General features: G+C 46.6%; 1 protein-coding gene across 1 annotated transcript in view; it reads right to left on the bottom strand.

The window, feature by feature from the left end:
- Nucleotides 1–14,927, bottom strand: part of EZH1 (enhancer of zeste 1 polycomb repressive complex 2 subunit) — a 193,759-nt gene that overhangs the window by 59,930 nt on the left and 118,902 nt on the right. The window contains exons 9-12 of the mRNA XM_063960040.1: nt 14,548–14,711; nt 12,359–12,450; nt 1,468–1,648; nt 284–480 (exon numbers count right to left, since the gene is read on the bottom strand). Coding sequence (XP_063816110.1) covers nt 284–480; nt 1,468–1,648; nt 12,359–12,450; nt 14,548–14,711 — 634 coding nt within the window. The remainder of the gene's footprint in view (nt 1–283; nt 481–1,467; nt 1,649–12,358; nt 12,451–14,547; nt 14,712–14,927) is intronic.

Here is a 14,927-nt window from a genome sequence, read left to right on the forward strand (position 1 = left end):
AAGATTACTTGGCTAACATTGGTACTACTTTGTATCTGGCTTTAACCACAACATAAACAAAAATGAACCCATGGTAGTTAAGACTTACAGGGAGTGGTTCAATTAGATGCCAGGTTCCATAGTACACTTGTGCATTATGTTTCCGTGCACAAACCAGTAATAACGGCAATGAATGAGGTGCAATCAGCATTACACACACTTCACACAGTAACATAATCTGCAAATTACCCTGGAACCTTATGGCTAATCACCTCCATGAAATAGATAACCAGGCGTTTCTCACCTGCTTGCATGTTTTGGTGCCCATGAGTCTGGCAATGGAGCAGAAGTTGTTGAAGTAGGTTCCATGAAAGACCCTGAAAAGAGATTCCTCAGCTCCCGACCACTCTACTGGCTCACTGGGCTCGGACACCTCAGGCAAGTCCCCACTCACACTTCCCTGTCTTTGCCTGGTGGGGGTTTGACAGCGTGAATTACCTTCTGTAATGGAAATAGAATAAGGAGTTTGCCGTATGAGAAGAATTACACACTGCAGCTAATCCTCACTAAAACACACAATTAAATAATGACTTGAGTAAACATGCAACCAAGAAACTAGAAAATTACGAAAGAGAAGCACAAACAGGTACAAACGGGTTTGTTTTGTTTTGCAAAATCTATAAAGTCTCTAATCATAACGAAGACTACAGCAGGTCGACAGATACTCGATTTCAACATGTTCATCGTGTCGACATGCACAATGTTGACTTACAGTACAACATGTCCACACTGCCATTAAGTTGTCAGGTTGAAATGTTGACCCCTCATCCTAACCCTAATATTTACCTTAAGATTTGTATTGTCAACATTATTATATAGACTTGTTATTACTGTAGGTCAACTATGTGCAGGTAGTGGCAAGGTGACATTTGATGTTGTGGTGTTGACATAACGACTGTCTATATCATCATTTTTGGCATTAAGACTGCAAACGGTATACAACCGGTATAACTGATGCACTATTACTAGATCTATTACAGTAGAACGCATCTAGGCCAGTATACACCTGTATACCCAACATTTATTATTAAAAAAATGCAAAAACCAATACACAGTAATGCCCATCCTGACATGCACAAGCACCATCCCAATTTGTCCAAAGCCAACCGGATCCACCCAATCAAAGCCACATAAGCAAGAAGCTATGACCACTTCTCAATACGACTGGTGTGTATGCACTTACCAATCGTTAGATAGGTTGGCGGATCAGCCAAACGGCCGCTTCCCAATTCGCATACATTATGATGTACCTAAGAAGAGTGCCATGGACATGACCACTTCTCAATAGGCCATATCTCTTTTGAAGCTAGGAATAATGATTTAAGATTATCACGTTTAAATTATTGGTTCTAGTAGTTTCAATGTTCTCTTACAATTTCTCCAGAAAATGCTCTCACCTCCTTTAATTATTGGAACTTTTCTCCTCACCTGAAGAGCTGGAAGCACAGTCATTCCCAGTGTCTCGATCACTGTCCCCTTCCTTGGCCTCAACCACTGTGGAAGAGGAAGCATTGGAGTTGGAAGCAGTGACAGCTGGGCTTTTTCTTCTACGTCTTCCCAAGCATTTAAATCTGGGGTTGTTCAGCATGGCATACTCTTTAGCGCCATCCTGAAAGATACAGAGTTGAAAGCAGAAAGTAGCATTTTATAGCAAACAGGCAATTATTTACTCATACAGAAAGAGCAAATGTAAAGCTGTGAATACAACTATCACACTTCTTTCCCATGAGCAGAGGTGGTCTAGCTAACCTGCAATGGCAAGCTACATGCAGGGTATCTGTGATTGTATAGGTGAAATATAAGCCAGTGGGTAAAAAATTTAAGTTTTAGTCCCAGGAGTAAAGGCACAATAGTAGTAAACTGCAAAACAAGTGGGATGGGGTGCATAGTGCCAGGGAACAGGGCAAAGCTCAGTATGAAAACAAGTAAACAGGTAAGAGAAATTTCCGCCTGCCAAATGTTCCTGCACTCTCCACCTGTCGGCGTCCATTTTAGCTATAACACAGTGTGTTGGGCTCATCCCACTGAATACACCTCTGTAAAAAGATGTAAAGGCCATGGGGCTCCATATGTCAGAAAACATGGTTTATCCTTACGGAAACTTACTCTGCCTGTTGTGTGAGAATTTAACACACATGAGGTTTTGGGTAGGGTTTCCATATTCTCACAAACTATAGATTTAGTTGCAGATTGTGTTGCCGGACACAGATTCTCCTGGCAGGACATACAGTTGTTTCTGTTTTTCTGTACAGTGTTTTTTACTGAGAGTGCAATGCCTCTGTTTTGCTATACCTCGCAAACTGTGTCAGGTTATAGTGCATCTGTCCCTACCTCATCTGTGTAGGTGCTGCTATATATGGATGCGGACTGATATGTTTTGTGCAGACTGGATATTCTCTGTGTGCAGGGTACTACTTAACTTATCTGTTTGATAGATACACTTAGTATCAGTTTAATTTCAGTATTTTTTTGTATAATCTGTTTTTATTCAGGAAAATATGAAGATTACATCACATTTAGACAAAAGAGCTTCAAAACATGTAATTAAGGTCAATTGCAATATAGCCATAAGGAGCAGGGTAGCGTACCACCCTAGACACTGGGGGTCAGTATAAGTACAGGCAATAGTAGGGTGTTCTATAGTGTCAATGTGGTACCCACTCGCTATCTGTCTATACAGTGAGTGTCATCGTGATAACATAGGTAACATAGTAGAAAAGTTATAGAAAAGAGCGAAGTATGAAATGAAGGAAAGGAAAGAAGAAAAACATATTGTGACCAAGTCTGGGGGCCCTCGAACTGAGGGGGAGGTGTAATGCAGTCTCTTTAATCGATCAACTGCGGAGCTAAGTCATTTGGTGGCGTAAATGTAGTCTTTGTAGTCTTTGGAGGACGTATATTCTATCCAAGGTAACCAAGTGGTCATGAACTCTAGGAGTTTATCTCTGGAAACCAGGAGAATGTTCTCCATATTCATATAATAATTAATTCTAGTGAACCATAGTTTCCTTGTGGGCGGAGATGGAGATCTCCATAGAGTGGGGATAACTGCCCGTGCTGCATTAGACAGGTGGCGGAGTAATGATGTTTTGTGCTGGGCCAGTGATATTGAAGAGTGGGAAGCAACCAAAAGGCTGGGTCAGTAGGGATAGGGGTATGGAGTATGTCTTGAGAAATGGAGATGACATCAACCCAGAATGGTCGGAGTAGGGGACAGTTCCACCAGATGTGCATTAGGGAACCAGTGGCATTAAGACATCTCCAGCATCTGTCTGTCACTCCAGGATACATGAAGTGGAGGAGAGAGGGGTGTCTGTACCATCTCATTAAAAGTTTATATTGGGTTTCCCTAACTTGTATACATACTGAACTTTTATGGGATTTGAGGAATATCATCCGCCAGTCTTTGTCTGTTAGTTGAATCCCGAGATCCCTCTCCCAGGCTAACTGGAAGGGTGGGGGCGTCTGAGCACCGGGGCTCTGTAATAATTTGCAAAGTGTGGAAACAGTGTGCTGGGGGGTGCATGTAGAGACGCACAACCTCTCAAACTGTGTTAGTTCCCGAGAAGCTTGGAGATATCTGTGTTTGGAGTGCAGAAAATGTCTAAGCTGTAGATATTTCCAGAAATCATGTTGTGGGATTTCCCATTTAGATCGCACTTCCGAAAACTGTCTAACTCCTGAGGAGGTCGCCAGCTGGCCTACCCTAAAGAGACCTTCAAGGGCCCAATCGCGAAAGTGGGAGGGCATTAAGCCGGGTAGAAAGTCGGGGTTGGCTAGAAAAGAGGTCAACGGGCCGAAATCGGAAGAGAGGAAGGGCCAGCGGCGCGCTTTTTTCCAGAAGGAGAGGGTCGCGGTGACAGTTGGGTGAGGGGAGGGAGGCTTGGGGAGGGAAGGGAGCCAAGGGAAAATCTCTGGGAATTGTTGCATGTAAAGCCCCTCCAGAGCCACCCACTGCTTTGTGTCCCGACTCCTCGTCCAATCCAGAACCCTATTAAGCAAAATTGCCCAATAATAGCTTCTGATATCAGGTAACTGGAAACCACCACATAGGGTGGAGCGAATCATAGTGGACCGGCTGATTCTAGGCCGTTTCCGAGACCAGATAAATTGTTGTATCAAGAGTTGGATGGACTTGAACCAGGAGTCTGGGATCCGTATGGGGAGAGCCTGAAGTTTGTAGAGTAGCTTAGGGAGAGTATTCATCTTCACAACATTCACCCTTCCCAGCCAAGAGAGTGGTTTGAGGTACCAACTGCTATAATCAGCCCTGAGTGTTCGGAGAAGGGGCACAAAATTCAATGTGAACAAACAGGACAGATCGCTCGGCAGTTGTATTCCCAAGTAGGATAGGTGGGAGGTATTCCAAGTAAAGGGGAAGGATTGTTTAAGTTTAGCCACTGTGTCGGGGGGGGGGGGGGGGGGGAGATGTTCAGGGCGCAGCATTTGGCCATGTTGATCTTAAAGTTGGAAAGTGACCCGGAATGGGACAGCTCCTGCATGAGATGAGGGAGGGAGGAAACCGGGTGCGTTATTGTAGCTAATAAATCATCAGCAAACAGGGAAAGTTTGTGCTCTGTATCACCAACCTTCAGGCCAGTAATGTGATCATTGGCCCTAATAGCTCTAGCAAAGGCTTCGATACAGAGGACAAAGAGTAAAGGGGATAGTGGGCAACCCTGTCGTGTCCCGTTACTTATGGAAAAGGGGTCAGATAAGGATCCGTTGACTCGGACCCAAGCTGTGGGTGATCTATAAAGTCCCATAATTCTGCCAAGTGCTAGGGGGCCCAATCCGATGTGCCCCAGTACAGACCTCATAAAACCCCAACTGACTCTATCAAAAGCCTTTTCGGCATCGGTGGATAGCAGCACAGTGGGAGAGCTACCCTGGGATGCTATATGAATTAGGCTCAGTACCTTAGTGGTATTGTCCTTAGCCTCGCGGTTCGGGACGAAGCCCACCTGGTCGTTGTGAACTAGAGAAGGCAGGAATACATTCAGTCTGTTTGCTATTAGTTTTGCGAAAAGCTTGACATCGACATTTAGAAGAGATATGGGCCTATAACTGGAGCACATCGAGGGGTCTTTACCGGGTTTAGGTAGAACGGAAATGTGGGCTTCTAAGGACTGGTTTGAGAAATGGGTATCTGCGAAGATAGAGTTAAAGGCCTGGAGGAGATAGGAGGAGAGGACGTCTTTAAATTGTTTATAGTAGGTAAGCGTGAAGCCGTCCGGCCCTGGACTCTTGCCAGAGGGTGTCGAGGTCAGAGCGTTTTTCAGTTCTTGCTGGGTAAAAGGTAGTTCCAATGCTTCCCTATCTGAAGGTGATAGGACGGGGTAGGACACCTTTTCTAAATATGCCTTCGCCTGTAGGAAGTCGTAAGGAGAGGTGGTGCTATCGGGTCGGTTCTCCAGGTTATATAAAAGGGAGTAATACTGTTTGAAGCATGTAGCTATTTCAGGGGTTTTGAAACGGAGAGCATCTCCAGGGTCCTTCACGTTATTAATAAACAAAGAGGAGCGTTGGGCCTTGAGAGCCTGGGCCAGGAGGCGACCAGGTTTATTACCCCACTGGTAGTATTTGGAGTTGCATTTACGGACAGAAAGCTGGATACTATCAGTAAGGGTTTTCTTTAGTTGAGCCCGCGTGTCAAGTAGTTCTAGGTAGTCAGTCTCTGATAGAGACGTTTTGTGTGAGGATTCAAGATGGTAGAGTCGTTGCAATAGTTTGGTGATTAGTGCTAACCTCTGTTTCTTCATAAATGTTCCCAACTGTATAAGCTTACCCCTTATGGTGCATTTATGCGCTTCCCACAGGATAATCTTTGAGACATCATCAGTATCATTCATGGAGAAGAATTCAGTCAAAGCCTTTTCTATTTCACCCCTGCAATATTGGTCCTGTAGCAATGACTCATTAAGACGCCAGGTCCATTGACCCGGGGTAGCCTGGGGGGTTGAAAAAGTCATATGTACTGGGGCATGGTCAGACCAGGTCATCGAGCCTATGGTGGAGTCTATTAGTAAAGGGAGATGTCTGTGACTAAGAAATAGATAATCAAGACGGGAGTAGGCTTTGTGTGGGGGTGAGTAAAAGGAGTAATCTCTTTCAGAGGGGTGAAGAACCCTCCAGGAGTCAGCTAGCTGGAGGTCATGGAACAGTCGTCTAACCTGTCGGTATTGACGTTGGGAGGTCCGGGGGGCGTTAGAGGATGAGTCTAAGGATGGGTCCATTGTCCAATTCAGGTCACCCCCCAAAACAACAACCCCTGAAAGGAGTGGTTCCATTTGGGAAAGGGCGGAGCGGAAAAATGGGACCTGGTCCTTATTTGGGGCATATAGTGCAACAAATGTGTATGGGCACATACATATTTTACAACGCACTATCAGGAGACGACCCGGGATCAGCTTGTGAACTGATATGACTGACAGCTGAAGGGTCCTAGAGAATAATATCGCTACACCTTTTGATTTAGAGTCTGGGTTATTATTATAAAAGGCCTGAGGGTAACGGTGGTTAGTCAAGGAGGGGTTCTTAGCTGAGATTTTAAAATGCGACTCTTGGACCAGCGCAACATCTACTCTATCAGCCCAAAGAGACCGTAAAAGGGAGGCTCTTTTCTCCGGCACGTTAAGGCCCTTCGCGTTGATCGATGTTACTTTAACTCTACCAGGGGATGTCATAGGAGACATAGGTCATGATGGAAGGCGGTGGGCCCAGGGTGATCAACGAGAGGAAAGAGGAAGGAATAGGAGGGAAAAAGAAAGGGACAGAGCATGAAGAAAAAACAACAATAACAATCAAAAAACCTGCAATGGGGTAGCCGATCCATCTGAGGATTGGGAACCCAAGAGGCAAAACAGCCAGGAGCGGGTGTGGGGCGGATGAGGGAGCCACCGCCAAAGGCATATTGAAAATGGGAAAAAATAATGCAGTAATCATTATACATGCTTAGTTTTAACTAATTGTAAACTGTAAACCTCGTTAACATGAAGAAATCTTCGAGTGGTAGGATGTAAGAAATCTCATAGTCAGGAAACAGGAGTTAACAATCAACGGCCCAATACATAATGGGGAGGGCATAGCCCCAGTAACAGCGAGATATTGGATGAAGGTTCATCAGTGGTGAGAAATGGTGTCACGCTGTAACCTAGAAAGATAGTTTAGGGAGAACAAGGACAAACAAAAGGTCTCAGGTTATCAATCCGGTGGCATTTGAGTCTTTGTCAGAGGGGGATTCGTTGGAGCCCTTCCTCCCGGCCCTCCGCACCTCCCGCCAGGGGGTTCCTGTACTCGGGAGTTGGAGAGGTGGCAACGTTGGAATAGGGAAGTCCCAGTCGCGTAAGTCAAGTTTCGGTATGCCAAGAACTTTACAGAACACAGGGAGGTCCGAGTAGGAGTTGAGGGTGTGGGTTTTCCCCGATGAGGAGACTTGGAGGTTGAAGGGAAAGCCCCAACGGTATTTCAATTGGCGTTTACGGAGCTCGTCCGTTAGGGGCTTGAGGGCCTTCCGTTGTTGGAGGGTGTGCCAGGACAAGTCTTGGTAAATATGAAGCAGTGAGCTGTTGAAATCGACTCCATCGAGTTGGCGTGCCTTGCGCATGATGTCATCCTTCTGGGTGAAATATTGCAATCTGCAGATGACATCGCGTGGTCTGTCTGCGGAGAGACCTCTTGGTTTCAGGGCACGATGGGCCCTGTCAAAGGTGATAGTATCGTTGGGGTCGTTACCTAATATTTCGTTGAAGATTTTCGTGAGAGCGTCAATCAGGCCTGTTTGAGGGACGTCTTCCGGCAATCCCCGCACACGGATGTTGTTTCTCCTCCCTCTGTTGTCCAAATCCGTTAACCGTGTTTGGAGGGAGCGGATCTCTGCCGACTGGGCTTCAATGACATTCATCAATGACTTCAGAAATGTGTCGGAGGAGACCTGGTAATCTTCCACGCTCGTCACCCGATCAGAGATGTGAGAGATGTCTTGTCTCATGGTGGCCAGTTCACGTCTCACTGTGTCCTGCAGATCCTGTTTAGTGGGTAGGTTTTTCATGTAGGTTAAGATGTCTTGTAGATCCCTACCCCCTGGGGGGCAGGCTTGTGGTGCGTCCACGCTTGGAGAGGGTGCGTGGGAGGCATGCGGGGAGAGGGGGGGGTTTGTAGCAGAAGGGTTTTCTGTTAAAGTGGGCGAGGCGTATTGTAAAAATAATCTCATAGCGGACTGCGACATGTTCCCCCGCGGAGTTGATGTACCGGACTTTTGAGAAGATTTCTTGTTCCTGGGCATCACTCAATCAGCGTCGAGAAGTTTAGATTCCTTAAGGTCAAGGTAACAAGGTGAAAGAAGGTTGCATAGCTCACATGAGGATGCCTTCAGCGGTGTAGCTCCCTGTGGGTTGGCATCAGCAAATCATTGCGGCATCAGTGGCTACGGTAGTCCGGCATAGCGCAAAGCTATAACACTTGGCCGCTGGGTTATCTCAGAGGGGTAGAAAGGCATTCCAATAAGATATGATATGAGGGAGGACTGCAGGAAAGCCAGGGCGCCGCGGTCTGGAGCGCAGCGCACTCACAGCCCCCCAGCCTCAGGAAGTATGGCCAGTCCCCGTCCTGTCTCGTCAGTAAATCGCTGCTGGTGATCAGACACTGGGTGTCGCGGCTGCAGGGGAGAGGGTATCAGCTTCGGGTGCTGCGGGCCGCTAGCAGGTGTTCCGGGCCGCTCGTCTGGGGCCTCAGGGAAAGCTGCGACAAGATGTTGGGAACGCATGTAACCCAAAAAATACATGTCGACCAATGGCATGTCAATCGTTGTTTCTGTTGACCTTCTGTACCTGTCGACCTAAGGCATGTTGGACATATGATGTTGACCTATTGACTGTCTACCTAGACACTGTCTATCATCCAGATACCATGACGTGATACCCCATCTGCGGTACCCGAAAACAGATATACAGACAGCAGTTATCACATGGCAATGGTGTTTAATATTACCTACAGTGCCACAGTGTTGTTTCCCAGTGGCTTAGACAGTATAGAGGTGGCTTTCACTATGTCCGAGCATATGCAACTATGCCTTGTCTAGACAGTCTCCCTCAGTTATTGGCCCTGTTTGCTGCCACCTTCTGAGGCTGCAGGGCATTTCCCAGCTGATACTGTACCTCAGGTGTACATCTCATTACAGAAGACCCTGGATCATGTAACTTTTCTGTTTTTTTTTGTCCGGAGCGGACAAGTTGGGAGGCAGGTAGAGAGTACTGCCTGGCGCACTGAATGTGTGTACTTAGAAGAGCGGCCGAGCAGCATTTTCTACCTGCCACCCAAAGAGATCGAGAGGCAACAGCCAGGAAGGGAGGGGTGGGGTGAGGGGCAGGGGGGTATATGCCCCTGGCTCAACCAGCCCTACTCGAAGGCCCCTAAAATCAAGGGGCCCTGGGCATCTGCCCATTGGGTCCAAATATTGAGATGGCCCTAGGCAGCCCTCCTGCCTGTCTCTTCGTTTGTGGGGATTCTGGTGTTTCTGCGCCAGTATCCTGGATCACCTATATTCCTGGAACCCTTTATGTCAGTGTAGTCCTTAGACCCTTAACTGGCTTTTCCTCTATCAGTTCTTAGCTACTTTCAACAGAACATTGTAGTCTCAGCTATTCCTGTTGAGGATCAGCAGGATCTAGAATCCTTCAGAACATTGGGCGTTGTGTGGATTTTCTGCACTCTGTTGAAGAGTGCTGCAGTGGGTTCACCCGTAAGATATCACTTGGGCATGCATGCCTGTTCAGACCTCACCGAAGCCCTATTAGTTATACCTCCCAAATTGACCCTTTCCAGGAGGGCCAAAATGCTCTGTTTGTGGGCTTCCATCTTAATCTATGATTGCCATCACCTGTGATGAAACACTTTTTTTATCCAATAACTAGTTCAACACAGGTGACAGCAATCATAAATTAAGAGGGAAGTGCAGAAGTATTTTGCCCCTCCTGAAAAGGGTCATGTTGGGAGGTATGCCGTTAGTGACTATTACTTGGTTCCCCCTGGCCGGCTAGGTGCGACCTTCAACACAGTAATTTTCTAAGTCTGCTTGTGGATCCTCATTACATACTTACTTGTCTTCTATCAGTCTGACACCTTTGCCTCGCTTTTAGCTAGTGTCAAGCAAATGGTTTTACGCACAGCACAGGCGCTTTCTCTCCCTTATGGGGACAGCTTTCAGACATCCCAGAGTATTCCAGTGTCCCCCATACATGAAAGAGAAAATGTGATTTTGATTCTTACCTGTAACAACCTTTTCTCTGAGTCCATGGGGAATACTGGAATATGCTGGGATGTCCCAAAAGCAGTCCCCATCAAGACTGCTTTGGAACAGCCCCTGGCTGGCTAAGGGGTTTCCTTGTGCAGCACTTCACTCAGGTTCAGGTTGTGTGCCTGACTTTGTAAGTGTTCCGGTTTTTCTCCTCTCCTTCTCCCTGTCCTTGGGCTTGTTAAGTTTAAGTGGATTTTGTAGGCAGGAGGCGGGGGAAAAGGGGAGGAGGAGCCTGTGCTGTCTTTAAAACATTTAACTGTTTGGTGCCTAGACTCCTCCATCTCCACTATACCCAGCGTAATCCAGCGTACCCCATGGACTCTGGTAATAGGCTTTTACAAGTAAGAACCAACATCCAATTTTCACACTCTTTGGTTTACTTGTGATAAGAGCACTATTGGTACAAACTTTTAATAGAAGCAAGCCCAAGAGTGAGGAGTATGCTCCGGCTACACAGTGTGCAAAGTGTAGAAATGTAAACATTTTCTAAAGGTAGCCACCCTGCACAACTGCTCAACCGAAGCACCTTGCCGCACTACCCAAGAACTGCTCACAGCCCTTTAGAATGTGCCTTGGTGGTATCTGGAATCAGCTGCACCACAGACAAATAAGCTTTCCTAATAACAGATCTAATCCACCAGGCAATGGACTGCTTGGGAACCGTTCAGCTCTGCTTGTGAGCTTTAAACAAAACTAAAAGAAGGTCTTGTGAAAGGAACAGGTCCGCTTCAATAAATGAGCAATGCCCTCACCACATCCAAGAGATAGAGAGTAGAATTCCCTTCGGAAGAATTTGACTGCCGAAATGCCAGCAAAACAATCTACTAATTAATAAGTCGAAACAATCATGGGCTGAAATGACTTGTCGCAAAACTACTCTATCAGGAAGAAAAATTTAAAATGGAGATGTACAAGAGGGAGCTGCCAGCTCAGATTTTCCCCAGAGGCTATAACTAACAAAAAAAACCCAAAACAATTCTCTAAGTAAGCCACCTTACGTCTACTGCCTGAAGAGGTTTGAAAGGAGCTTGCTGTAACACCTCCAATACCAGATTTAGATCCCATGGTGGAACTGGTGGAATATACAGTAGGGAGGCTAAATTCTAACAACCCCCCGAATAAAAGTCTGTAACTCTGGCAGCAATGCCACCCAAGAAGCTCTAGAGGAAACAGCCAGGAAGGCACATATATTGATTTGGTCCACAGTTCAGTAAAGGAGGGAAATTCCCACATCTGCCACTAATAGAGATGTATATACAGATGAGTCCCATTTGTTGCTGCTTTCTTTGCCGTGATGTATATGCTTTGCAATAACGTTATGTCACGGGAGGCAGCGCTTAACTGCTTCAGCGGGTCTCCCATTGTAAGCGAATGGATAGCAGGTGAGTACACGTGCTCCCGCTATGCCGCAATCCACAACAAAGTATGCGGACAAATCTGTAAGCTCACAATTCAGAACTACTGGAGAGGACTGGATAAATGATAAACTCTAAACATTTGTAAATGCTTTGATACACCAATAGCAAAGCGCAGATTGAGTAGAACACTAGAGTGCCTGCCTTTCTATAAAAAAAAAAAATTTTGGAAAATACATACAACTTTCATATATGCACTCTAGGCAGGATTTACGCAAACTGAGGGGTACTGGTCAATGGACCCACCAGTATAGGAGGCAATGGCAGGAGGAAGGCTCTGGCCACAATTGGACAATACCTCTCTAGTGGCATATAGTTCTGCAGGAGTTTTAATGTCTATTAACTGAACAATGAGAAAGACAGCCATGGGCTCATGGAAATTTAGCCTTTCAGTATATTAGTAAGTAGAGACATTACTGAAGACATCACTAAGTGCCTGATGCTTCAAGCACAGCTTCCTACGGAATGTACAGTACATTGCATTCTTGTGAAAATTGGTTCAATGCACAAAATGGCTGCCTTTACGGTGTGTAAAAATGGGTACACTTGAATGTGAATAGTCAAATAAATCTCTATTATGTATTTTACACATTAGAGGAGAAAAACCCACCAGCCACAAGAAGCAGTGATTTCCGCACGGTTCCGTCTCGATCTTAATTTCTCGGTTTCTCCTTCTGCACATATTGGGACTCGCATGAAAGGCTAAATCAGACAATAAATAGAAAAAGCTAGGAGTAGGATTGTTCTGAAAGCCTTGGTTCTATGCAGTATACTGATGTTGACAGTTCACAGTTATATTACCTAAATATAGGCTCTATTGCTAAGACAGGGTTCCACTATACAGATCAAACAGAGAATCTACTAACAAATTAACTACACTCAGTGGAAGTAGCTATGTTGGCTCCAATTAACTAGTAACATGTGACATCAGTGGAGAATTACATGTGACATCAGTGGAGAATTAGATAGAAAAAAAGATGCCCGATGTTAGCAGAGTTGTATGGAACCTGGTAGCTCAGTCAAGCCAAGCATCTCGTGCTGCATGGTGTAATTAGGATGAATGACATATGGAAGACAGGATAGATCAATGTCAGCACTGTTGTGCCAGGCTTATACAAACCGTGGCGGGATTTGCCTATCCAGGCAACTAAACACTTGGGGTAGTGCAGTTGGGGATCCGGGGGGGGGGGGGGGGGGGGTTGGGCACTCGGCCCGTGCCCCCCCCCCCCCCCTGTCATTTGTGGCCTCCACCCCCCCGGTGCCGCACAGTGAGATGACGGGCGCCCGCTGAGATTGTGATACCGGCGGGCGCCCGTCTCTCCTCACCGAAAGTACTGAGCTCCTGCCTCCGGCGCTGTCACTGTGCGGCTTGCGCTATGGGAGAGACGTCAGTCATGACGTCTCTCTCATAGTGCTGAGGAGCGGACGCCAAGAGGAGGAGGACTGCAGCGGTCTTGAAGCGGAAACGGGGCTCGGTAAGTATGTTGTGTTTTTTCTTCCTCAGTGCAGCGGGGGCATCTACTGGGGGCAAACTACGGGGGGGACATTACTACTGGGGGGCATCAACAAGGGACATTACTACTGGGTGGGGGGGCATTACTACTGGGGAGCATCTACTGGGGGCATTACTACTGGGGGCATTACTACAGGGGGGCATCAACAAGGGACATTACTACTGGGTGGGGGGCATTACTACTGGGGGCATTATTACTGGGGAAGCATCTACTGGGGGCATTACTACTGGGGCAAACTACTGGGGGCATTATTACTGGGGGGCATCTACTGGGGGCATTACTACTGGGGGGTCATCTATTGGGGCATTACTACTGGGGGCAGCTACTGGGGGACATTTTTACTCGGGGGTATCTACTGGGGGCAAACTACTGGGGGACATTATTACTGGTGGCATCTACTGGGTGTATTACAACTGGGGGCATTATTACTGGGGGGTCATCTATTGGGGCAAACTCCTAGGGGGCATTACTACTGGGGGACATTATTACTGGGGGGCATCTACTGGGGGCACACTACTGGGGGACATTATTACTGGGGGCCAAGTACAAAGGGGCTAACTACAGGGGCATTACAACTGGCGGCGTAACTACAGGGGCATTACTACTTGGGGGCTAAACTACAGGGGACAAACTACTGGAGGATAACTACAGGGACCAAACTACTGGGGGCATTACTACTTGGGGCTAAACTACAAGGGGGGCATAACTACAGGGGGGGCATAACTACAGGGGCTAAACTACAATGGGGCAAACTACAGGGGGGCATTACTACTGGTGGCTAAACTACAAGCAGGCAAACTACTGGGGGCATTACCACTGGGATGCTAAACTAAAGGGTGGGAGGGTAAACTACTGGGGTCATAACTGCAGGGGCATTACCACTGGAGACATAACTTCTAGGGTGCTAAATGACTGGGGGCATTACTACAGGCAACATTACTACTGGGGGCAATACGGGCATTGCATAAGGGGCACCACTACTATGGGGTCTTTATAAGGGGCACTACCAGTACAGTGGACATTGCATAATGTGCGCTACAACTGTGGGCATTGTATAAGAAGCGCCACCTCACATGCACCGAAGCCGCACGCAAATGTACTTGCCCCTTCTATGGTGCCCCCCCCTATCATTTTCTTCTGGATCCGCCCCTGGGGTAGTGTATAATAAAAAATCCGTTTTGGATGGAAAATCCATAGTGAGGTTAAAACCACTTATGGCTATGAAGGAAACATACTTTTAAAGGACCTTGAACTGACAAGGGCAGCAAGTTGCCGGTCCACTTACGGTGCAGAAAGCAGTCATATTTAAAACAGCGGCGGCAGAACAAAGTGTGGAAGGAGTGCAAGGACTGTTCTCTTGGCACGGATTTGGCAGAAGGACCATCAATATTGGGAGTGCACTGTGGTGGAAGAGCGTTGGGATCTGATGCTGCAGTCAGCTCTCTGTACCTTAAAAAATAAAAAAACAAGAACTTTTTTGTTTTTTTAATGGCGTTGCACATTTGCTTTATTAATGCAATTCTGAACTAACAGAACAAATGCCATGAGAGAAATAAAGAGATGCAGTAATTACATTAAATGTTTCAGTTAACACTGAATAACAATACCATTCCTATTGACAAAGCCATCGACTATGCCACTGCCAAATATCTCTCCAGGTTTTGT

Source organism: Pseudophryne corroboree, chromosome 3, assembly GCF_028390025.1.
Source record: "Pseudophryne corroboree isolate aPseCor3 chromosome 3, aPseCor3.hap2, whole genome shotgun sequence".
Taxonomy (NCBI): domain Eukaryota; kingdom Metazoa; phylum Chordata; class Amphibia; order Anura; family Myobatrachidae; genus Pseudophryne; species Pseudophryne corroboree.